This window comes from Pungitius pungitius, chromosome 13 (assembly GCF_949316345.1).
Source record: "Pungitius pungitius chromosome 13, fPunPun2.1, whole genome shotgun sequence".
Classification (NCBI taxonomy): domain Eukaryota; kingdom Metazoa; phylum Chordata; class Actinopteri; order Perciformes; family Gasterosteidae; genus Pungitius; species Pungitius pungitius.
The window spans coordinates 14161860-14186314 of NC_084912.1; the positions used below are offsets into that span (position 1 = coordinate 14161860).

General features: G+C 46.5%; 3 protein-coding genes across 5 annotated transcripts; 1 reads left to right on the forward strand and 2 right to left on the reverse strand.

Moving 5' to 3' along the window:
- The first annotated feature begins 512 nt into the window (after positions 1–512).
- pcgf6 (polycomb group ring finger 6) lies at positions 513–5113 on the forward strand. Of its 2 annotated transcripts, none has more exons than XM_037465081.2 (10): positions 513–1101; positions 1202–1301; positions 1767–1863; positions 2149–2204; positions 2284–2343; positions 2545–2662; positions 2969–2996; positions 3226–3324; positions 4291–4377; positions 4474–5113. In XM_037465081.2, the coding sequence occupies exons 1-10, from the start codon at positions 946–948 to the stop codon at positions 4522–4524; spliced, it is 852 nt and encodes a 283-aa protein (XP_037320978.2). In that variant the 5' UTR covers positions 513–945; the 3' UTR covers positions 4525–5113. The 2 variants fall into 2 exon arrangements, with proteins under 2 accessions (XP_037320978.2, XP_037320979.2); XM_037465082.2 differs by having other exon boundaries at positions 519–1032; positions 4474–5109.
- A 90-nt stretch (positions 5114–5203) lies between these two features.
- inaa (internexin neuronal intermediate filament protein, alpha a) lies at positions 5204–9931 on the reverse strand. The gene is made up of 5 exons (XM_037465079.2): positions 9626–9931; positions 9034–9264; positions 8427–8954; positions 6425–6549; positions 5204–6331 (listed from the first exon to the last, which is right to left on the reverse strand). Exons 1-5 carry the CDS (start codon positions 9914–9916, stop codon positions 6139–6141), a joined length of 1368 nt encoding a protein of 455 aa, XP_037320976.1. The 5' UTR covers positions 9917–9931; the 3' UTR covers positions 5204–6138.
- A 1778-nt stretch (positions 9932–11709) lies between these two features.
- Positions 11710–20344, reverse strand: LOC119213879 (L-threonine ammonia-lyase). 2 transcript variants are annotated; one of them, XM_037465077.2, is made up of 11 exons: positions 20041–20344; positions 16993–17320; positions 16635–16751; positions 15643–15884; positions 14948–15113; positions 14037–14136; positions 13850–13925; positions 13517–13642; positions 13064–13231; positions 12926–12983; positions 11710–12297 (listed from the first exon to the last, which is right to left on the reverse strand). In XM_037465077.2, the coding sequence occupies exons 1-11, from the start codon at positions 20334–20336 to the stop codon at positions 12199–12201; spliced, it is 1776 nt and encodes a 591-aa protein (XP_037320974.2). In that variant the 5' UTR covers positions 20337–20344; the 3' UTR covers positions 11710–12198. The 2 variants fall into 2 exon arrangements, with proteins under 2 accessions (XP_037320974.2, XP_037320973.2); XM_037465076.2 differs by having other exon boundaries at positions 19468–20344.
- Positions 20345–24455: the final 4111 nt, after the last annotated feature.

Genomic DNA, 24455 nt, shown 5'->3' on the forward strand with positions numbered 1-24455 from the left:
GGAGTGGGGGGAATTTGAAAATAGACGAAGACATACAGTAAAATTAGTGTTCAAGAAACGTGGCATTTTGTACAGCTTGCACAGACCATAAGGATGTGCTTGGATTGCCCCTTACAGGCAACATCGCAGTAGACATAAGTAGACAATGCTTCCTTTTCTAATACTATTAATATTACAATTATATATATACCGTGGGTATATAAAGAGCTAGATATCATTTTAATCATCTTCCTTTAGTCTGATTTTTAGATCCTTTATCCTAGAGTACTGATGACACCGGAAAATACGTAGTTATATCTTCAGAATAAATGTGATGATTTGTTAATAGTGTTTTGACTTGTTAGAGAAGCCAAAATACAAATGAGTCAATAGACTCTGTTAAATTGCATGATGTATGTGTGACTTCTGTTCAGCTACAACATGGTTTAATTCTCATTTTCTGTTAAAATGACTCCACCACATTGCTGGTGTATTGGTGGAACACCGATTTCCTGGTACGATCACATTTATTCCGAAAGATCCAAACCGGAAACTGTCATGTTATTGACGCTCGCGGAACACGCGCGAAGGAGAATCAGTTAACGCGAATGCGAAGGAAGCGTTAAAGTAGCTCAACTTAGATGAATTAAGACAGTCGTTTTTGCTCTGTGTTAAGTGGTTGTTTTGTAGTAAGAGTTCACACTGGAGCAATTGAGCAACCAACGGTGGTCACATCAGCAACAAAACTAAGTGACTTAACTAACATTTGGTTAGTGTGTAGGCGCATATTGTGTAGCTATGCGTGCTAGTTGAGGATAGCTAACTTCCCTAACGGTTGTTACAGAACGTCGACCTTTTAGGTCTACATTGTACTTAAAAATAAACCATTCATTCGTTGTTTTTTCCCTCGAGACTTTACCAGAAAAGTGGGGACATTTGTCACATTGTCGCTAGCTTCCGTCGGGAATGTCGCCTCCTCTGTTTGTGTCGTGTTACGGTGGCAGGAGTCATGGAGGGTCGACGCACATCTCGGACAGCGAGTCAGAGGATGAGGTGACGAGCCTCCTATTCCACTCACGTGTCCCTTTTATTCACCATTTAAACCAACCTACCTTTCTGAGGGTTTGTGATCAATCCCTCTGTGTGTTGCTAGTTAATGCAGCTGCGTGGCTAATTTAAAGCGGTTAACATTTAGCATTGATTTGTGTGTACTTTCCCACAGACCAAGCTCCCCCTCAATCAGTTCTATCCGTATATCCGCTGCGGCCTTTGCTGCGGCTTCCTCATCGATGCTGCCACCATCACGGAGTGCCTGCACACATGTGAGTCAGATGTTTACCTCGGCTCTCCGAGGACCACGAGGGGCTTCAAGATGTTCCACAAGAGGGCTTAGCGTTGAATGGGTTCCTCTCTTGGTAATCAGAACTTCTTGGGCTTCAGTAACCAAGGGGACTGACATGCAATGCTTTTATATTTGTTGTCAGGCTGCACATACAAACATTTAATACCTAACCACGACCTGTGTCACATTAAACTAGACTTCCACCAAAGGACAGCTGATAAGCCCTGACAGAAATTTCTTGTTGAGCAATGATCTCTTACAAGTTGACAAAAACATACTGTTCTTTAAATTATGCGAGCCTACAATAACAGTACAAACCTTTAATTTGACAGATTCTTTCCAAAAATGTTTGTTAAAAAGTAATTTGATTATAAAGTCCACATGGTCATGTAACATTCATAAGGTCCCGATTTAGTCCGACATTGTGGTGTGTTTTCTCTTCCAGTTTGCAAAAGCTGCATCGTGAAGCACTTTTTCCACAGCAACCGGTGTCCTACGTGCAGCATCGTTGTCCACCAGACGCAACCGCTGTACAACATCAGGTAACTGATGTTACTTCTCAATGTTTTGGCTGTTTTGCATCGTCTGCTGCACCTGATTAATAGATGGTCGTCAGCCAAACTTTTTTTTTTCTTAACGTTATTCAGAGGAAGGAAAGAACTAAATGGATATTCTGGAAATCGGGATGCATTCAGTTTCTCCTACTGGAGTTTCTTGTGAAGGCTCTGGATTTTCTTACATGATGAATTCTGGAGATTTTAGGATTGGGAGATCTGTTGTTGATCTGTGTTGAGCTTCAAACTCTTTTCCTCTGTTTTTTCCTGTAGACCCGACAGACAGCTGCAGGATATTGTTTACAAAATGGTTCCCTTCCTTGAGGCATGTAAGTACAGAATATAAAAAGTGGAGTGTAGTTTAAGGTCGTTTATGTGCACTTACTGTAATTCTCTTTTTTGTAACAGCTGAAAGGGCGCAAATGTGTAACTTCTACAAAGAGAGAGGGCTGGAGGTGCCAAAAACGGGTAATAGTTTATTGTTAAAGGTTTAAGTAAACAGGCTACACACACACACACACACACACCTCTTTGCTATTGGTGGAGGCTGTTTCTTTGACTATATTTGAAGTTCGTCACCAGAAGCAAATGTTTTATTCACCGCATTCACACTTGCGTCGAATCAAAGGGCCCCCACCCACATGCCCCCCTGTGTTCTCTCTGCTGCAGTGGTTGTCTCCCCTCCGGGTGCCGTGGTGATAAAGAGGCAGAAGAAAGAAAACCTTCACCAGTCTGTGTTCACCATTCCTCCTGAGCTGGACGTGTCTCTGCTCCTGGAGTTTGTCGGGTAAGGATCTGCGACCCTCCAGCATTAAGTGCAAGCTCCAGGTTAAAGGATGGACATTTTGCTTTTGGCCTGTCGACTAGAATATAACACTCTTGGTTTTTCTTCTCCTTTCGAAGAAAAAGTGGAACCTAGTTTGTAGTGATGAATGAAATCACCGTGCCGTTACATAGACTGGCTCGCAGTCGGTCGAAGTGGGCACTACCTGGTCCGAACCTGAAGTGTGTCTGACACCCCTGATCTAGAAGCATGACTACAAAGTACAAAAAGGTTGTTCTCAATATTTATTCACTCTTGTTTTGTTTTCAGGGCTGAAGAGGGCATCAATGACTTTAAGGTAACAACTTAAAACACAAATGTTTCTGGGTTATAACAGAAACTATAGAGAAGAAATGGGTGATTGCTTGATGCCTGTTGCACAGCCCTCATCTAGCTCTCCTGTAACTGCAAAGGCTGTTAGAATATGTAGTTTTGTTTCACATCATTTAACGTTTTGAACTCCATTCCATTCTTCTGAAGAATTTTGATTGGGTCTGTTCCTCCTTGACCTTTGTGTCTTCGTCTAGCCGTTAGAGAGGCGTTACGTTCGTGTGTCTGGCGAGGCCACCGTGCGCCACGTGGAGCTGTTCATCAGGAGGAAGATGGAGCTGAGCGCCACCTACCAGGTAAGTCTGCCAGGGCTTGATCCTGATGGTTCTTTACACACACACTTGAAAACGGGACAGCAAAGAGAGTGCAGGCATGCACAGGGAACAGGGTCACGATGATGGATGTCAAGGAGTGGGGGCCTTTTTACGTCCGAACGCACCGTATTGTAACTGAGCTGAACCTCTGCAAGTGACTTCTTGTTGCGCGTAAGCTGTTTTTACAAATTGTAAAAAGGAGTTTGCAAAGATGGTTTTATCCATCTCCCTCTAGCAAAATGACCACGCTGACTAAGGCAGGACATCTGAGAACGTTGAGAAATACAGCGAGGTGTGAGACTTGTATCACTTACTTGTTTTGCCAGGAGACGAAGGAAACGAGTACATTTGTGGAAACAAAACACCTGCTGAGTCGGAGTGGAAATACCCAATGAGGAGGATAAATGCTTGGGTCAAAACTTGTCAGGGGGCCCTCATCTGAACGGCACACTCGTTCAGAACATGCTTAATCTGACTAAAGTTGCATAATTAGTGCTGCAAGATAAGCCTCACGATTGCAAGAATGAGTGACAAACCGATGTGTCTTCCTCACTTTAGATTTCTTTACAAAAGCGTGAAAGTGGGTTCAGGTGACTGGGTGCAATTGGTCTTTAAGAAACACGTGGAGGAGGATTAGCAGCTTATGTTGATGTCCTGGCCCGTCTGACTGAACCCAGCGAGGACAGAGAAAAAGTCTACCAGCAGGTCACCCGTCGCAGCGGAGGTCACAACCGTTGAATAACTGCTCCTTTTTTTAAATTCTTATATTGGTATAACATATTTTGGAATCATTAGAACTGACAATTTGTTCCTTGAGGTTTTTACTCTAACACATCATTTCTTTCCAGTCTGTCATTTCTGTGTCTATTTTTTTAAGCATCCAGAATTTTTGAAGTTATGCGTAAAATGTAATGGCATAATCACAAAAATGTTTTCTGTGTCCTATAGGTTGATGTAGTTTGTGGAGACCGACTCCTGGACCACTACCAGTCCCTCAAAGACGTGCAGAACTCTGTGGGCGAAGAGGCGCTGCAGGTGAGCCCCTGATGAGCCCAACATTGTAACCGGCGCACCTTAAATGTTGGCCAGGAGAACCTTTCAGTCATGCTTTTGGTGTCCCTTCTGCTCCAGGACGGTCTGCTGGTGCTGCACTTCGGCCTGGTCCTTCCCTCAAAGTCCTAAAAACAAGAGGAGTTTCCTTTCTCTTCATCAGACTGTTGACCCAACATGGAGTAAGGTTTCTAACATCGTAGGTACTCCACGCGGCCCCAGATGCCTCGTCAGGATCGTCACCAGCGAGACATTTTTCAACCTCGACTCCTGCTTGTGCCGTGGCAGCAAATGTTCCACTCGAGACTCGTCGCCTCGTGTTCAGGTCGAGCCGTGTCTGCAGTAGGCTTCCACGCACTGCTGCCACAGCTGAAAGGGTGTTGTCTTTCCTACTGGTCTGTAACTCAGAGTCAGGAAGTCTGTGAAAGTGACATGTTTACCTTTTTTATGTATGATCTGGGCTGAGTGGGATTTCAGATGAATAGTTGTGATTCTAAAGGGCTTAAAAATACAACTACCAAAGGTGTGTGTCTGCGGGTCAGCGTGTGGTGGGTAGGTGGGTGTTTTAATTAAAACTTGATTGTTGTTGATTTAATTTAAGTGCTTTTGTACAGGCTGTTTTTCACCGGATGACAGAAGTAGTGTGTATTTTTTGATAAGATTTCTTAAATGTCTCACCACCTTAATTTTGTCAGAATTAATTAATAAAACATAAACATGATACTGATATTTCCTGTTTTGTATTCCTTTTAAGTTTGAGATTTCTTACCAGCATACACAAAATGTACGTAAATTATCAACTGTGACTACATTCAAGGTTCAAGGTTTATCATCTTTTGAGATGTTGATGAGCGTTTCACATCCCTCTCGTGTGAGTTAGAGAAACTTTAAACTAGATTGATTAATTAAAAAGAATGCCAGCTTTAAAACAACCAAAAGCATTTTAGCCATAAGGTCTAGTTTTTTTAATATTATTTCTACTGGATTGTTTCCATTTCGTCTCCTTTTTAACAAATGTCCTCCCCAGTTGTGCATATGCTGCCTTGCATAATGTCATGTAATTTTCTTCATTGTAACTGAAACCACAGAAAGTGTTTTATTGTATTTTCTTCAGTAGTACACATTGACAGTGCCGCTAGGTGGACAAACAACTTTTCTAAATATTCACAGCTAATGCTTTTTACTTTATGGGAATAGACCATGATCGCTATTTCTTTTTAATTAGACTTTTCCAACACCGAACAATGCATCTGTTGTGTTAGCAACTCAAAGCACATCTACATTTTGCAATGACATGAAATCAAACTCAATGCACCGCACGGTCTGAGGCGCTATAATAAGTATACTTCTACTCACACTGTAGTTCAACAGTGCAACATGAAAAGATACAACAGAGATGTGGAACTACGCTAACCTTTGAGTCTCGGTTCTTTTTAATAATCTTTTTGTAACAAAAATGAGCAGCAAAATAGACGCTTGAAACCGCAACTTACAAATTCTTGTTGCATATTTAATATCTCAATTTTTTTCAGCGCTATCCATTTCCTCTGGATATGCACAGTGCATTTGGTCCAAATGTTCATGTTAGATTCCTTTGTTTAGAGTTGAACATTTACATTTTTGTAATACTCCTCGTTTTTAAAAACGGACTCACCAGGAAAAGCAACGTATTGATTATCACCCCTAAACGACTGGATGTTCAGCTCTACGCACTCAGCACGACTACATTCCCCAGTCTATCTTCCTTCAGTTGTTGGAGTTGATGTCGGCCTCATCTTTGTCCTCGCTGCTCTCCTTGAAGCTCTCCTTCTTGACCCCGTCTTTCTCCTTCTGGCTTCCCAGAGAGGAGCCGGCCGCGCCCTTTGGCTGGTACCCGTAGCCGGCGGCACCGAACGACATCCCCGAGTTAAAGTGAGTCTCCTCCCCCTCCAGCAGTTTCCTCGTTTGGGACCAAAGCAAAAAAATGTCAGACCGGCCGTACACAGACTCAACGTCTACAAAGCCAAAGAGATCTTTTGGTGCGGCTCAGCACCTGTAGGCTGCGATCTCAATGTCCAGCGCCATCTTGACATTGAGCAGGTCCTGGTACTCCCTCAGGTGCTGGGCCATCTCACCCTTCATGTTCCTCAGCTCAGAATCCAGGTGGCCGATAGTGTCCTGTTATACAGGAAACCAGGAGAGGAGGGAGGATTATCATTACGGTTAAACACATTCACTTACTTAGCATTCCACTATGATACAGGCTTTGGCTCTGGATGGCCCTTTGGAAAGCAGCAGCCTTTGGGGCTTAGCTGTAGCTTCTCGAAGGCCTTCCTGTATACGATTTAGCATGTCAGAGGTTAATCTAATAAAAACGCAGAGTCAATTGGCTCAGGTTTGCTGAGGCCACTGCCTCAACCTAGAAAAGGCTTGTGTTCGGGATGCAGACCTTGAACCTGAATTAGAGGATTCAGACTCTAAATTGTTCTATTTGTGTTGCCTCTCAACATGGTGCCGCCTGAGCCCGTGGCTCACCGCTAATCTCGCTATCGCCGCAAACCTACCGACATGGCTGAGGTCGTTTAGCCGATTGGGAACCAGAGCGTCAGCGCTACGTTAGCGCGGCGATACCGGCAGTCGGGACAGCGTTATCCAGAGTAATAGTCACGGAAAGCTGGACATTTTGCCAAATTAGTGAAAAGATTGATTTTGTTTGAGTCTGTTGGTTAAATGTGAAGCTACTGCCAGTTAGCGTAGCTTAGCACAAAGACAAACCTCAGGAGAAAACTGTTACCGTGGCTCTTTCCAAAGAGTTACTTTACCAAAATTATTTATATTTAGGAAAAACTAATTATTGTTCTTTTTTAATGTTTGCTTGTTTTTGTTGTTAAGTGGATTATCAACAGAATCAGAGACTCGAGAAAATATTTCAATGTGCCCCCAAATAAAATCCCAATTCCACAATTCTGTCAGAAACTCTAAAGCTAACTAATTAACACGCTACATCCAGCCCAGTATCATTGTAAGTCACAACTTATTTTTGGGAATAATCTCTTCACTTCATTCTTTTTGGGGGGTTTTAAGTTTTAGTTTGCTTACGGCCTTTTCAGAACAGACAAAACTACTTTGTTAGGTCTAGGAAAATAACATGTTTAGTTTAAAATTGAATTAAATTAAATTGGTTCCGTGGGATATCCATAATTGCAGTAAATTATTTTCTGTAGGGACAGCTATGAACGCTACATATTTTTGGGGAGCCGGCGATTAACTTGATGCTAGCTCCAGCTTTTGAAGCCAAACAACGTCATATACTCCAAGAGCGTGTGAGTGATTCGTAGACAGTGGATTCCTTTCCTGGGCTCAGTCCTTGACACATAAAGGTCGGCTCCCTGCTGTGTGCCGTTAGCTAACAGCTTTACTCCGAGTGTGACATCATTCATGTGGGACTTGACCCCGAAATCAGCTTCCCCTCAATCCTATTATTCAGAGTTGTTTATAATTATGTCTTTCGACGCACAGTTCTTCAGAAAATTCCACTTTGACAATTTTAAAATTCTAGTAAGTATAATATTTGTCATGTGTAATATCTTCTGGATACTCATCAAAGTGGACTTTTGTGACAAATAATACCCTGAAGCTCTTCCAGTACTGTAGGCCCATACAAAAATCCTTACGTCCCTTTAAAAAAAATGCATATATATATATATAGTTAACCAAATATTAACAAGTTACTTTACCCAAATTATTTATATTTAGGAACTAAATGTTGTTCCTTTTTAATTTGCTCATGAGCCTACATTCTATCAAAGACACGGTTGCTGTTGTAAACAGTTGTTTGTTTGGTGGATTATCGACAGAATCAGAGGCTCCATTTCTGGAGAGAAAATAAATTCCATCCACAACCACTGAATTGTTGTGGTGTCGGAAATCTGGTTCTCGGAAAACACTACCACTTCTGTCCACTGGGACCACCACTGTGAACGCACAACGAACGTTCCTTGCGGATACTTCATAAGGACTAGGGTACAATAATTCTGATCAAAAGGATTGCTTGCCTGCATGGCTGTGGTTTCAGCGGCGTGTGCGTCCTCCATCTCTGCGATTTGCCTCTCCAGAGACTCATTGGCGCCCCTCAGGCTCTCTATCTCGATGGTCTTGGACTGCAGCTGCCTCCTGGATTCGCTGATCTCCTCCCTGCTGGCCCTCATGGCCTCGTTGGTCCTGGTGGCCTGCTCGCTGAGGCTGGCGAACTTGCTCTTGTACCACTCCTCGGCCGACTGCAGGTTTTTGGAAGCGATGGACTCGTACTGGCTGCGGATCTCCTTCAGGGCCGAGGTGAGGTCTGGCTTGGCGACCTCCAGCTCAACGGAGACGTGTTGCTCCTCCATCATGCTGCTCAGCTCCTGGATCTCCTCGTCGTGCACTTTCCTCAGGAAGGCAATCTCGTCCATCAGCGACTCCAAGCGGCGCTCCAGGTCCAGGCGGATGGCCGTGGCGTCGTCCACGTCCTTCCTGAAGGACCTCAGGGTCTGCTCAGCTTCCTCGCGTGCCCTCATCTCCTCGTCGCACTTCACACTGAGCTTCTGACATGACACAAAAGAGGATAGGAGATGAGAGGGGCATCCAAGGGAAAGTAACCAAATGATCTCACCATGTTCTTACCTGCAGCTCGTCCTCCATGTTGTTCCTCTCAATCAGGATGCGGTTCTTGTCCCTGCTCAACTCCTCCACCTGAGTCCGCAGATCCCTCAGCTCCTGCTGGTAGAGGTGGGCGACGCGGGACGGCTCGCCCTGCCTCTGCCGCAGCGTCACCAGCTCCATCTCCAGCCCCTTGTTCTGCTGCTCCAGGTGGCGGACCTTGTCGATGAACATGGCGAAGCGGTCGTTCAGGCCCTGTGTGACGGGACAAATGCTTGTGATTGAAGCTCCTCCACCAAATCAAGTTGTTTTTAAAAGCTGATCACTGGGACACAATGTGATTCCATGAATATTAATATTACATCCATATGAGAAGGAGAAGGATTTTGGATATCCTAATATGGCAACAGTATGTGTTGCCTTTTTGTCTTATTTGTTAAGTGATGTGATTTTCTGACCATACTAATGTTCTGCTGTTCTGTTAATTGACTTTTTACCATGCGGTCACTTAAATCCACATGACGGATGATCACTTGGTATTTGTTCAGAACAATACTGTGACATTTGATTTTTTCCCATCCCTACAATGATTTGCAGTATAGCCCTAAACACCCACCTGCAGCTGCTCCTTCTCGTTGGTCCTGACGACTTTGAACTCACTGTTGACCACGGATGTCTGCGTCAGGTCGAGTGAGTCGGTGGGCACCGGGGAGTAAGAGCCGGACCGGCCGACCCGCCGGTACATGCCCAGAGAGGACGCGCCGTGGCGGGACGCCGCCATGGACCTGAGCCCCGGGGAGGCCCGAGGAGAAGAGGCCCCCATACGCGAGGATGAGATGGGGAACTTTGGAGAATCCCCGAAGATCTTCCGGTAGGAGGATGAGGTGTAACGGTCCCCGTGGTTCATCTTTGCTGTGCGTCAGAGACCAGAACAAACTAACTGGGCGGCTTAAGGAGCTTTGCCGGAGTTTATATGCGGCAGGTGGAGTGAACCATTTTTACGCACGACGGTATACGACTTTTCAACACGTGTGGAGATCAACGAAGACGTTGAAATACGTTTTAAAGTAATTTTAATAAACACTAAAAGAAGAAAAGAAAAAGAGAAAACGAAATATGTACTACGGGACTCTTTATTCCGCGTGCGTAAAATGATGGAACCGCCCCCGGAGAGCGTGTGATGGAAGATCTTGGAATAATACCTGAGGTGTGAGCTGTTTGAAGCTCTGGTTCTCTTCTGAATGTAAATACTTGAATGGAGATATATGGTATATATATTCATAGCAGACACATCCTTTGTGGTTTTCTGCAGACCCAAGTCGACTTCACAGACTTCCACATGATGAAGAACCAACAAATTCCTTCAACAATGTATGATGCTTCGTCTTCCTCTTCATCCTTCCCCTTCACCACTAACACGTGCTCTTCTCAAAGCTGAATAAAGCCCATCAATCTCTACCGTCATCGGATCAGATTTGAGTCCAAAAAATTAGCATCACACAGATTTGACATATTTGAGATCTTAGTGGATTTTGTATTACCAACATACCAAGCACTTACCATCAGACAGTATTTCGAAAGGACTTCCATAACCAGGGTTATGACATAACTCATAGACTCCTGAAATCCTCCTGAAGTTCATTAGTAACATTGGTCTCAATCAAACTGTATATAAAAATATAAATTTTACAGGTCGTCATAGCAGACCTCCACCACCTGAGGGCGGAGCAGTACAAGACACGTCAGGGAGAGAGCTAAATCACAATATAAATACAATGTGGAACAACCCTTTTTCGACCTTATAACCTTCACATCCGCAGACTTGAAGGCTCAATGTGAGACTACAGACTTGTGATTCTTTTGAATAATCTGCCTAATTCACTCTGTAAAGAGGCTACAAGCTTTATCACTACAGACCTGTTGAGGGCTCATAGTGTCTAAGAACATCAACACGTGTTGTGTCCCATAAAGCCGTCTATCACTGTCTTCTGTGTACAAGGCCCACCAAGTCCAAACCTTTATGGTCAGATCGACTGAAGGACAGAATGACTGGTCACGTGACTCGTTTGTCACCTGCTAGTCATGTGAGCTGATAGTCAGTCGGTTGTCACTTGAGTCTCAGGCCGTTTTAACCTTTTTCAAGTGATTTTGATGCCTGATGCTAACTTCCTGTGAAGATGGAAGTTTATTTTAAAAAGACACCATACCTGTAACAAGTAGAAACTCCCATGCAGTCCCTGCAACGTCTAATGCTAAACCCTGGGGGATATTTAGAGTGTCAGTGTTCGATGAGATGGGAGCGAGTTGTCCAGTGTGTTGTCTATTCACAGATTTGATCTCCCCACTGAGCGCCACAGAGGCTTTGTCCGGCTGCGCCGTCCCACAGAGGACCTGTGGACCCAGGACTCCCCCATCAATACTGGACTTAGTGCGGACTTATGGAGTCACCAGTGTGTCGTAGTCCAGACGAGGCTGAACCAGTGGCTTGCGGTCATGATGTCCTTTGCTCAAGAACTTAAGAGCATTAGTTTGTCTTAAAAAGCCTAGTCTCCACCCCTTTAATCAGGGACAGGAAGCGTAGAGACAACTTCATTTCACACACCGCCTCACTTTCACCCTTAATAGATTTCACCAACCATTTGTTTTTCTTCCCTCCAAAACATCAGAAAACCACCCCGACAAGATGTAGAATGACCATTTTTATTTGGAGAACAGCTATTTGGATTGGACTCTACCATCTTGGACAGTATAAATACAGAAATATATACAACAGTTGAAAAACAATATGGATTGAAAAATATATATCTTTTACGCTGTTGGTTTACGGGAGGAGTGAGCCTGCATCTACAGCGGACAAATCCTGCTCTGCAATTAAAACACATGAAGCATACTCATCTTCTGAACGAAGCCTCACCACTTTACCGTAACGACACGGTGATTAAAGAGCAATAGCAGCGTAAGTAGTGTAAGAAGCACTATCACTAGCATTTGCTACATAATCTCAAGGCTCTTCTGTTTACACTTAGGTTTGCTCAACAGCCGTTGTCTTACCGAGAGGCCTCTAACAGAGTTCACATATGGTAGTAGTGCATGTTACAGGATGTCTTGTCTCCCCTTCTTCTTGGGTGGGGGCGGGGGGGGGGGGGTGTCTAGTGTAAATGTTTGCATTCATGTTGGTTGCTGTGGTGATCACCGCTCCAGCCAACTTATAGACGGGTAGCGCTCACTCAGCGCTTTGCGCAGCTGGATGCTCTGGTTCTTATCCCTGGTTTCCACTACACACTCCACCTGTTAACACACACACACACACACACACACACACAATTAGGCCTCTGACATCACAAACCGTGGTGTTTGGGCAGCGAGTAGTTAATAATGCGACACCTTTCACTTTTTGACACGGATGGCCAACTAACAGGGTGTAACATTGAACCGAGGAGACAACGAGGCCGCTTCTTCTCGCAGGCAGTTTAACTAACAAGGCACTTCTCTTTATCAGGAGAAACTAAATTGGTTGGAGGAGATTCATAAATCATGGAGTCACCCATAGTCCGGCAGCAGCTTTTTTCGTTTGTTTTCAAAGGAAAATAAGATAAGAAATAAGAAGTTTGGCCAACACAGCATAGGCTAAATTGTTCACAACACTATAACATGGCCCCCCTTGGAAAGGTTTTATGAGCTGTAACTGTCTTTATTAATGGTGAACATTGCATTTAGTGATTGTGGTTGATTTTATATTTGTAATTAAATACTATATTGGGTTTCAAACCACAACATATGAAGTTGTAAATACTCTTCTGATAAATGAGTGCTGGTCCTTACATCTGCAGCTCTTTTCCAGAAACTGATCCAACCAGTCTGATTATAACTCATCTATGAAGCATTACGACATATAGTTTCAGGACGAGTTGCCTACCTTCGCCTTGAAGAGGTCTGACTTCTCACATTGTCTCCGGTGGCAGACGTCCAACAACCTAGGAGGAAAAGGACACTTAATGCAAAGAAGGTCAGCCCTCTGCCTGGGACGACAGGGTAAAAGATCTTGTCTCCGTACCTGACGTCCTCTCTGGACAGGACGTCCAGCAGCTTAGCCATGTCTCCTGGCCACTCCCCCAGCTGCACAGAGAATTTACTGACCCGGTCATCCAGCACGAGGGCTCGGTCCACACACTGCCTCACCAGCTCCAGTTCCATGTTAGCGCTGCTCACCACTACGGCGACCCTACAGACACACACGCACAGACACACACAGCTTCTTGTTACATCTGCAGCCAACAGATTAGCTCTGCTCACGATGCTGTATTACTAAAATGTCAGCTTCTTATGCATGGAGGAAAATGCTTTGGCCCTCACACGTAGCATTGAATAAAAAAATGATTGAAAAAACAAAACAAAACTAGGCCTCCAAACAGAAGTGAAAACATGAACCGATTCAGTTAAAAGATGTTAAAAGCAATGAGTGAATGCAGCTCATTGAGGTTCAACGATATTCAACAGTCTGACCCACTTTTTGCCTTTCAGCTCCGGAAGTTGTCCGGCCAAGATGGCGGCCAGGCCCATTGCTCCCTCGGTGTCCACCGTGGAGCGCTCAAACTCCTGAAACCGCAGCATGGCCACCAGCGCGTCCTCCTCGCTGTGAGGCAAATTAAATAGCAAATATAGAAAGGTACGGACAAACCTTAAAATGTAGTAGTAAAATGCAGACAGGATTTACACATTGTTACTTTTTAGAATTGGGTTTTTTGATTTTCCAAACAGGCATAATTTAATTACTACTAACCATAATAAGAATTTCAACAGGTGGTATATTTTTCACACGAGTGCTATGGAGATGAGCTACCTGACAGAGACGACTTTATCGACCAGCTTCTTAGCCAGCTGGAAGGTGTTGACACCCAACGAACGCGCCATAAGATCTGAGAAGAGACACGTGAAGATGAGGACAAAGTGCATTCAGCATTCACCAGACACCTCTGTGCCACACGCCTGCAATCTGAAGCAATCAAGACAGTGTGAACGGTGTTTACCTCCATACAGTTTCCTATTTGGGTTGGTGTTCATGTCTTTGATGGGACCGTCAGCTTTGAGAGATTGTTGCAGCAGCGGAAAACCTTCTGGTTCAATTCCCTGTGGGAGAAAGCCTGTATAGTTTCACCATATTACCATATTTCACCATATTACCACCACATCGATAAACATTGATAACCGCGCTAGTGGCTCTGTGAGGCTGAGCAACACAACAGTGCTTTGAGCTACATGCTAACATGAGCATGACGATGCATGTTGGCATGCTAGTATTTGCTATTAGGAAAGCGAACATTTACAGATTGCTTTATTTTTACGGGTATTTGGTCATAAGCCAAAGGCTATTTTAAAGAAAACATTTTGACCTCAAGGTGGTGCTACAAGTTAAATGACCACTAAATGATTACATTTCAAGCTGAGGGGGGACAGACATGTCTCTATTAATCCACCAAGCAGCATTGAGATGTTTTGGTGAGGATTGAAGGGTTGGAGCAGACCAATCAAGGCCTGGTGAGGTTATTATTCTCAAATCCCATAAAATATTAAGGTTAATCTTCTTTTCATCAACACAATTCAATTTTTTATGATGGAAGAGGGATGCAAGTGGAACACCATGATAGCGGTTATCTCGTGTTGAATTCACCAGTCTCAGCTGTGAGCACACTTCAAATACATCTATCTTATTAAGGAAATCCATGCTGAATGAAAAATGAAAAAACAACACCAGGGAAATGTTGGAGGAGTCTCATCTTTGCAATAAAAAGTAAAAGTTTACAGGAAATGTGACCTAATTTTGACAACAGCACAACACCCGAGGTGTGGGATCGAGGCTGCTCATCATTTGCATTGCAGGCACCAAACTGTAGCCAGTGATGTACAGGTGTTAATGTGTAACTTCAGCCCATCTACTTACTATGACAAGAATTTTTGAGTTGAGGTGCTTGATGGCTGCAGCTGTGCCGGCCAGCAGACCGTACTGTCCAGCAGCGGGAACAACCACTGCATCCAGCTTGGACACCTGGTCAAAGATCTCCATGCCCACGGTGCCCAGACCTGCCAAGTACGGTGCGCTTTCATCTCTAGACAATAGGAAAGAGAGATAGAGAGAAAGATTTGTGTGTGTTAATATAATACTAACAAGAAGGTTTACTTAAGAGTATTATCACCTGGACACAACAATCCTTCTGGTTATAGTTGCCTTGGAAAGTTTTTATCTACATATCTGCAGCCGGCCCACTTAGAGCACATGGCCCCCATGTTTCTACACTAGCCAAGAATAAAACACTGGCTCCAGAGAGAATTTTGCCATTGGAGGTTGTTTACCTGCTGGTCTCCATGAGGGGCATCGGCACTGGCAAAACCCACATGGAGGAGGAACAGAAACCTCTTTTCTTAACAGTCTTATGGACTATGGTTAGTGCCCAATATTGCTTATAGCCTTTGTCACATATTTTTACCAGACTTAGACAGGCTTTGATGTGTAAGAGTGGTGATGCTCTGGCGAGTCAAACTAGCTGTCCGTCAAAAACGGCAAACTACAAGTAAACCTTAGCGACGTGACGGCCCGAGGGGTTGTGACCTCTGGGTAAAAGTGAGCCCTGCACTGACTCTTCCAGGTAGAGGTATCCGTTCTCCGTGGCCAGATGGCAGGCGTGGTTCTGCGAGTCGCGGCTCGTGCTGCCGTAGGAGATGACCATAGCGCCGTAGTCCCTGTAGATCCTGAGGCGAGGCGAGGAGCAGCATGACGGCATGATGACGAACACCGGGATCTTCAGCTCCACGGCGTGGTGGGACACAGCCATGGAGAAGTTACAGTCACTGGCCACAATCACGCCCTTCCTCTGCTGCGCCTGGACAGGACGACGACATACACACAGAAAACACCTGTCGATTTGTTGGAAGTCAACGAAGAATCCTCCACAGTGTGCACTGAACAGTTTACTGTTTACAGGGGGTTGTATACGAGACTCCTTTTTGGCGCGTTGTTGTCTTTTACGCTTTTAGAACAATTTTTCAAAGTGAGCATTCATTCATTCATTTGTGAGACTTATCACCCTCAGACAGCTGTGGTCTTCATTTCCAGTCTTTATGCTGAGCTGAGCTGACAATACATTTTACAAACTGATGTAAGATTTCGCATAAGGGATAATGCTTCCCGTCACAAAGAAGATCTGTGTTCGGCTTTACTGACGAGGATGAAGTCATTTTTACACCTGTGTGCTCAATCCGTCATCACTTGTCCTCCCCAGAAACTAAAATAAGCTTAAAGCTAAGAATTTAAAACTAATTGAAAATCCAAAGCAAGTTCAGCTGCAAGTCCATTCATATAATCAAGATGATTATTTTTTCTCACTCTTGTGTCCCTCGCTCACAGAAACACAGTATATATACTGATAATAATGTACAAAAGGTACACGTTCCAAAGCCTGTGTCCGTTAAAGCTTCCCTCTGACTATTTTTGGCAACTAACGTGTCAGTGGTGGTCAGTTCACAGATGAGTCTGCACGAACACACAGAGAGTTGATGCCATTAGCTTGTGACCTGGAGGACAGGAAGGGATCATCCCCTCTCTCTCTTTCTCTCTCTCTCTCTTGTCTCACCTGTGACAGGGAGGTGAGGAGGTACAGAACTCCTCTCTCCTTCACAGAGCCGGTGTAGTGCAGGTGCTCCTTCTTCAGGTAGATCTCCATCCCGTACTGTTTGGACAGTCTGGAGTACTGCTCGAAACAGAAAAAAGAGAGAAGCAGCATTCATAAGAATGAACTGTGCCGTAGGTCAAAGAACGGTTCCTGCACTTAGTGTATATCAAAGCATTTATATCTAAACCATTCTATATTCCCTAGAAGAAGGATAACTGTACTCTAATTTAGCTCATTATTTCATTGCCCGATGTGTCCACACTTCATCAACTTTAGATTGTTTCTATAAAACGGTACGGTGACGCCTCGTGTGCCGTACCGTGCAGGGCGTCTTCTGTATCACCGTCTGGATCCTGAAGGACGCTGCGCTGATGTCCTCGAAGCGGAGGAACTCGATGATAGGCCTGGGGACGATCCGGAACTCGCTGAGACGTCTGATTTTGGGGGGCTCCATGAGCTTGAGCTTGGCATCCCCAAACGCCTTGGTGCCACGGACCCTTACATTCCCGTTGACAAGCTCCTCCTCACCAAAGTCCTTGAGTCGCTCAGGTTCAATGAGGGTGGACCTGCTGCACGCGGTGCCGTTGCTGACGAGGCCGCATTTGGGAGGGCCGCCGGGCTGACCAGGGCCCAGACGCAGCTCATCTCTGGGGGAGGAGACCACAGACAGGCGTTAGGGAAACTGAAACGTACCTTCAAGTGATTGTCAGATTAGTCTTTTGCTGCTAGCTAAGGCCTCGGGTCCCTTTGTGCACAAGAAGCTGAGATTCTAAATCCATTTTGCACAATTCATGGTGTCGGAAATCCAAGCCAGATGACAAACAATTTGCAAACTTCAATTTAAGCAGTTGGTGTTCAGCAGCTTGCTCTCAGGGCAGCGAGATGTCACATCAACTTATGCTTTCAAATGTATTTATCTGTCAGAAACCAATTGGATTTTGAACCACATTTTGGTGGACAGGGATGGGCGATGTTGAGTACTTGCTTTGTATAAAATGAATACATTTCTGCTTTATTCAGTAGAAAGTACCCACCTAAAAATAGAGAACACACTCACTGTACGGTATATCATGTCATTCAAAACAAAATTACAATTGCTTGAAATCCTAGAAGAAAGCCAGCCAAAAACATCTGTGAAACGCTTGCTGTCATCGGTATCCATTGTTCGAGCTGCTTACTTTCCTACCCACACACCTTGATTCTGCTAATTCACATCGGACAATGGGATTCAGATATCATTGTCTGAGCTTCCTGTCATATGAACGTTTGGGCTTGGAGGGACATTTTTCAAACCTGATTAACTTTAGAAAACGAACAGATTCCAGCATGAAGCTACTCAACGTAAATGTACACACACACACACACACACACACACACACACACACACACACACACACACACACACACACACACACACACACACATGTTTTCTTTGATCCCTCAGTCTGAGATTAATGGATTCACCTTTCATGTCATCCCAGATTCAACTCACTATGACAGATTACAGCTAGAAGTCAATCTATGATTCATTGGGTCATCCAGTTCTTTTTAGGAGATGATTAAAGTGTCAATTTAGGGCCATAGGCAGAACAGTTTGATTTATAACAACTCAGTTAAATGGCCATTCAATACAATCAAAGAGCACAAGTCGCTTACTAAAATAGCATCATTTTTTCTACATACGTTTCTGAAAATGACATTGCACATCCTCAGACTCAATTGAGGAAGTTTCTCTGACAAGACCCCTTACGCAGCATGAACAGAATGATAGGATTACACCCTTTGGAGATTAACCCGGTCACTTAGCCACTAAAGCAGATCACAAATGGTTAACTTAGAATGGGGTTGTGCACTGGAGCAGCGGCAGTCATTTTCAGATGCACGCTTTGCTGAGTAACTGAGAAAGAGTCAAACCTAAAATAATCCAGTGGTGTAGTGATTTAGTGCTTTTGGCTTTATGGTGTTTCAATACCAGTAGACCACCAGGTGGAGGAGTTCTCCTAGTAACCATCGGCCACAGTCTTAGGAAAGAAGAAAACATCCTAGTCTATTTATAGCCCAATGATCTGCCATGAACAATATGGTAACCTTTCCCCTGGTCGCCGGGTCCATCACTGCCCTCAGCACTTCCTGTCTCACCCTTTCAGGCCCTTTCCCATGCACACAGTCTGCTTTTAACAAGGCTGGGATTAGAAAAGTAGGAGCCTGCACCTGTGATTATGCTTTGGTTCAAAAGCAAAGAACATCAAAGGAGCGAAAGAGAAACATGGAAGCCAGCATCAAACCTCAAAGAGCCTCTAACAAAGATAGAGTCAGAGAAATAGGCTCTTCTAATCTATTTAAATACCCAAAATGAGGAAAAGTGGAGTTGAAGCAAAAAGTGACTCCACCGGGCTTTCATCATTGCACCATCTCAGCTCGTTAATGTGCCTTTAATGACTGAAAGCCCTAACCGTTTCCTTTTCAGACCGGAACAATGTTAACTTGAGGGAGAAAATGTCTCCCAGCACAACATGACCCTGATTGTTGGTGTTGAAAGTGTAGTTCTGCATCTTTCTGCCTGACTTCTGCAGTCTTTGTCTGGTTTGTTTTTGCCTATTGATGTACCACAAACAGCATCAGATGTTTTCGATCCACACACCAAAGTACTTGAAAGATGTACTTTGTTTTTCATGAATGAAGACAAAATCATTACTGATGTATTACATTTTAAAATAATGGTGATTCCCCTGCAGCTCCAAGATGTGATACTATTTATATATTGCACAAATTCCTCAAAATCTCTGACAATTACCTGTTGACAAAGAGGAGAAAAAGGTAGAGGACCAAGCGAAGGAGCAAGTCAATGAGGGCTTGGAAGGTTGGGAGTTGCACTCCTTTAAAAGAAGCAGGAGCTGAAGAGGAGGAGGAGGAGGAGAAGGAGAAGGAGGAGGAGGAGGAGGGAACCGAATATGGGGAAATGGAAAAAAAGGAGGACATTTCTGCTTGAGACCTGGATTCAACAGGAGATGGTTTGCAGGGAACCCTCTGAAGAGAAATATTGTCCATGGGGAGATCGTTAAACCTTGATTTGGGGTTTGCAGCAGCCAAATATAGATTTGGAAGACAGGTGGGCGACTGTGTTGATTTCCTCTCGGGATTAAGGTGAGGAGGAGGTGGAAGAGGAAGACATTGGAGATCTGAGGGTGTCTCTGTTAGGGTATGCTGAGAACTAACTAGGTAAGGAGGAGGAATGGAAGGAACTGAAGAAAAACGCACTGAGGCGGTCTCCGAGCTACAGGCAGAGGGTAGATCTGTTCCTATGGAACTGAGTTGGTATGGGGAAGGGTCAGGAGGATCCAGCAGGCTACGTGTTGTCATTTCCCACCTCTGCCAGAAGGGGTCATTCTCCTCGCTCCTTTTTAGTGCAGGCCTGGGTGAGTACAAACGCTCAAGTCGCTCGCTCAAGTAGCTTGAGTAGAAAAACTGGGCAGCAAAGTTCATCCTGCTCGAAGCTCCGACAGTCCAACAAGTGTTTGTATATCCGAATCCCTCTCCTTCTCCGCCTGCTGTGGTGTGTCCGAGGGGTAAAAGGACTCTGGCTAGAGCTGCTCCCACGGTGTCACGTCCTTCCCGCTTTCGTTGGCCTCGGGCTATTTCGGAAGGGATTACACCGGGGCACATGGTGGCTCTGCAGTGTCTCTGCAGCGTCCTGGCTCCTCCCAGAGCTCTATTCCTGGTCCCAGACCAGGATTACTACCCCATTCTATGACGTGGTGCTAATCAGACAGTCTAAGGAGATAGATGCAGATTTAAAGTTTATCTAGGGAGCAGTGATCTGGAGGCTCAGCCTCACAGGGGAAAAGACAATGGATGGGGGATCAGAATTAAAAGAAAGTGGGGTGGGGGACCAGAGGTTACATGAAAAATGTGTGCAAGGGAACCAGCAGTAGTTCTCATCTCCATCCATATTGTCTATGATTTAGGTGCATTGCGCCTAATCTTGCATCTAATCTTGCGCCTAATCTCAATGTAAGCAAATATCTATAAGAAAAATACATGACCACTCTCTCGTCTGTCAGAAGCGACCACGCATGCATAGGGACCTTTCTGTTGTTCTCACGATAGAAAAGTTTGATATATGTGAAGTGGTACTGTCACGGCTCGTGAGAGGGATCCAAAAGCAAACGCCGGAACCAGGTAAAGTATAAACACAAAATGCGTATTTATTGTCTCTCTTTCCAAACGACAACTGAAATACTCTGGCCTTCCGGCAATCCTCCGCACCGAACGTAGAACTGAATGTCTCTCGAAAACAACTCAAATACTCAGGCCTTCCGGCAATGCACCGCCGTCGTCGGCGGCGTCCCGTGTCTCCCTCGTGACGTAGGAATGGAAGCCACTGCGGTCTCCGGACCCAGGAAAACGCGTGTCTGGAAGGCTGTACTCGGCAATCCCTCGGCGCCGATCCTCTGAAAGATGTCCCTCTTTAACTGCTCCCTGAAGACTTGCAGCAGCTGCCAGCGATGAGTGCACTCCTCCCAGCTGCCCTGCATCAATCTGATTAGACCACAGAAGAGAGAACAAGAGTCCCACCAGCTACCTCCTGAATTACTGTGGCTCCCCCTTGTGACCCTGTCCCGTATCCCCACAGTACCCCCCCCTCAACGGGCGCCTCCTGGCGGCCGCCCGGGCTTACCCGGATTGTCCCGATAGAACTCCCGGAATAATGTGGAGCCAAAAATCTGCCGGCGGGGCCGCCAAGATCGTTCCTCCGGTCCATACCCCTCCCAGTCCACCAGATATTGAAAACCCCGCCCCCGACGCCGGACGTCCAGTATCCGGGAAACCCTGTGTGCTGGATGCCCCTCGATGACCAGGGGAGCCGGGGGAGCATTGGCCGGAGGGCTGAATTCGCTCTCCCCCACCGGTTTCAACAGCGAGACGTGAAACGTCGGATGTACCTTCAGGGCCGCCGGCAGGGTCAGACGAACCGCCGAAGGGTTGACGATCCGTTCGATAGGGTATGGTCCGACGTACCTTGGGTTCATCTTGCGGCCCTCCGTTGCCAGGGGGAGGTCCTTCGCGGACAACCACACCTGCTGTCCTACCCTGTACGCCGGAGCGGGGACTCGATGTCGGTCAGCCATCTTCTTGTTGATCTCCCCCGACCGGGTGATAGCTGCCCGCGCCGAGTCCCACACCTCCTGAATCCGCCGGAGATGGTCATCGACGGACGGGACTGCCACTGCTGCCTCCTGGATCTGAAACAACGGGGGCTGAAAACCGAAACAGACCATAAATGGCGACATGCCCGTAGCAGAACGTGACAGGGAATTGTGGGCATACTCCACCCACGGCAGGAACTTGCTCCATGACACCGGATGCCGCGCCGTGATGCACCGCAACGCCGACCCCAGGTCTTGATTTGCCCGCTCAGTCTGTCCGTTGGACTGTGGATGATACCCTGAAGATAAACTGGCCCTTGCCCCCACAGCCCTGCAAAACGCACCCCATACCTTAGACGCGAACTGCGGTCCTCTGTCGGATACAATGTCCATAGGGATCCCGTGAATCCGGAACACATGCAAGACCAACAGCTCGGCGGTCTCCAACGCAGAAGGCAGTTTGGTGAGGGGAACATAATGAACCGCTTTGGAAAAACGGTCCACTATGGTCAGAATGGTTGTGTTCCCGTCGGATGGAGGCAAGCCCGTAACAAAGTCCACCCCGATGTGGGACCACGGCCTGCCCGGGACAGGCAATGGTTGCAGCAGGCCCGCCGAGGCCTGATGCGAGGCCTTACCTCTGGCACATTCGGGGCACGCCGCCACAAACGCCCTCGTGTCTCGATCCAGTCCCGGCCACCAAAACCGCTGACGAATGAAGAGAGCCGTCCGTCTCGCCCCCGGATGACACGTCAGCTTCGATGAATGGCCCCACTGAAGTACCTGCGATCTGACCGTCCGTGGCACGAACAGGCGGTCCGCTGGTCCCCCCTCTGGCACCGACTCCCCCCGCTGCGCCTCCTGCACCACCGACTCGATCTCCCAAGTTGCCGCACCTACAATACACTCGGACGGAAGTATGGGCGTGGAATCCGGTGATGCCGGCGGCGGGAAGATCCTGGAAAGGGCGTCCGGCTTGCCGTTCTTGCTTCCCGGGCGATAGGACAACGTAAACTGGAAACGGCTGAGGAACAAGGCCCACCGTGCTTGTCGGGAATTCAGCCTCCGAGCTGCCTGGATGTACGCCAGATTCTTGTGATCCGTCCAAATCCAGAAGGGCTGCAGGCTACCCTCCAACCAATGCCGCCATTCCTGTAGCGCGAGGACCACTGCCAGCAGCTCCCGATTCCCGACGTCATAATTCTTCTCCGCCGGACTCAACCGTTTGGAGAAGAAAGCACATGGATGTAACTTCTGCGTTGACGGATCTCGCTGAGACAAAACGGCCCCGACCCCTGCTTCCGACGCATCCACTTCCACCACAAACTGCCGAGCGGAATCAGGGTGCCTAAGAATAGGGGCGCTGGTGAAGAGAGACCTCAATTTACTAAACGCCCCCTGTGCTTCTGGCGTCCAGCAGAAGGATGCCTTGGTGGATGTTAGCGCGGTGAGAGGTGCGGCCACTCTACTGAAGTCCCTCACAAACCGGCGATAAAAATTTGCGAACCCCAGGAACCGCTGCAAGTCCTTCCGCGTGCCCGGGATCGGCCAGTCTGCTACCGCTCGAATCTTATCAGGATCCGGTTCCACCTGCCCCCGCGCAATCACGAACCCGAGGAAACGAACCGACGCCACGTGAAATTCGCACTTCTCGGGTTTAACGTATAGCCTGTTTTCCAAAAGTCGCCGCAGCACCAGTCGCACCTGTTGCTGGTGCTCGGTGAGGGACCGGGAGAAAATCAGGATATCGTCCAGATAAATGAAAGCGAAGCTACTGGTGATATCCCGAAACAGATTATTCATTAATGACTGGAAGACGGCCGGGGCATTTGTCAACCCAAACGGCATGACCCGATACTCGAATTGCCCCATGGGCGTGTTAAAGGCCGTCTTCCATTCATCACCTTCGCGGATACGAACCAAATGATAGGCGTTTCGGAGATCCAGCTTGGTAAAAAACTGCGCCTGAGAGAGAGGTTCGAATGACGGGTCGATTAACGGCAATGGAGTCTTATTCTTTATCGTGATTTGATTCAAGCCCCGATAGTCAATGCACGGACGCAGTGAGTGGTCCTTTTTCTCAACGAAAAAGAACCCCGCGCCTAACGGGGCGGACGAAGGACGGATGAGACCCGCGTCCAGGCACTCCCGAACGTATTTTTCCATTGCTAACCGTTCCGGGCGGGAGATGTTGAAAAGACGGCTAGTGGGCAGCGGAGCCCCCGGGAGCAAGTCTATCGCACAATCGAAAGGTCGGTGCGGTGGCAGAGTACAAGCCTTGTCCTTACTAAAAACCTGCGCAAGGTCATGGTAGACTGATGGAACCGTGGATAAGTCTGGAGGGAGTGATGGTACCACTGGCGTCGCTGGTGTTCCCCTCGCAGCCCGCAGACACCGGGCATGACACCCCACGCTCCAGCCCGCGATGGCCATAGTTGTCCAATCCACCATGGGGTTATGAAGCTTTAACCACGGGAGACCCAGCACGATCGGACTCGCCGGAGACGGAATAATTAGCAACTGAATGGTTTCTGAATGGTTTCCCGATATACGGAGCGTGAGGGGGCCTGTGCGATGCGTGACCCGGCTGATCAGTCGACCATCTAGCGCGTTAACTGCCCTGGCGCCCTCGAGC

What these genes read in the sequence shown, in the direction of transcription:
- LOC119213879 (XM_037465076.2), bottom strand. Translation starts at nt 20,336, where the DNA reads ATGTGCCCCGGTGTAATCCCTTCCGAAATAGCCCGAGGCCAACGAAAG. An exon ending in ACTCAAAAATTCTTGTCATA is followed by an intron (nt 14,137 to 14,947) that starts GTAAGTAGATGG and finishes TTTCTCCCACAG; the next exon opens with GGAATTGAACCAGAAGGTTT. An exon ending in CAGACCTCTTCAAGGCGAAG is followed by an intron (nt 12,298 to 12,925) that starts GTAGGCAACTCG and finishes GTGTGTTAACAG; the next exon opens with GTGGAGTGTGTAGTGGAAAC.
- inaa (XM_037465079.2), bottom strand. Translation starts at nt 9,916, where the DNA reads ATGAACCACGGGGACCGTTACACCTCATCCTCCTACCGGAAGATCTTC. An exon ending in ACATGGAGGACGAGCTGCAG is followed by an intron (nt 8,955 to 9,033) that starts GTAAGAACATGG and finishes GTGTCATGTCAG; the next exon opens with AAGCTCAGTGTGAAGTGCGA. An exon ending in ATTGAGATCGCAGCCTACAG is followed by an intron (nt 6,332 to 6,424) that starts GTGCTGAGCCGC and finishes GTCCCAAACGAG; the next exon opens with GAAACTGCTGGAGGGGGAGG.
- pcgf6 (XM_037465081.2), top strand. Translation starts at nt 946, where the DNA reads ATGTCGCCTCCTCTGTTTGTGTCGTGTTACGGTGGCAGGAGTCATGGA. An exon ending in GGTTCCCTTCCTTGAGGCAT is followed by an intron (nt 2,205 to 2,283) that starts GTAAGTACAGAA and finishes TTTTTGTAACAG; the next exon opens with CTGAAAGGGCGCAAATGTGT. An exon ending in GCTGGAGGTGCCAAAAACGG is followed by an intron (nt 2,344 to 2,544) that starts GTAATAGTTTAT and finishes TCTCTGCTGCAG; the next exon opens with TGGTTGTCTCCCCTCCGGGT.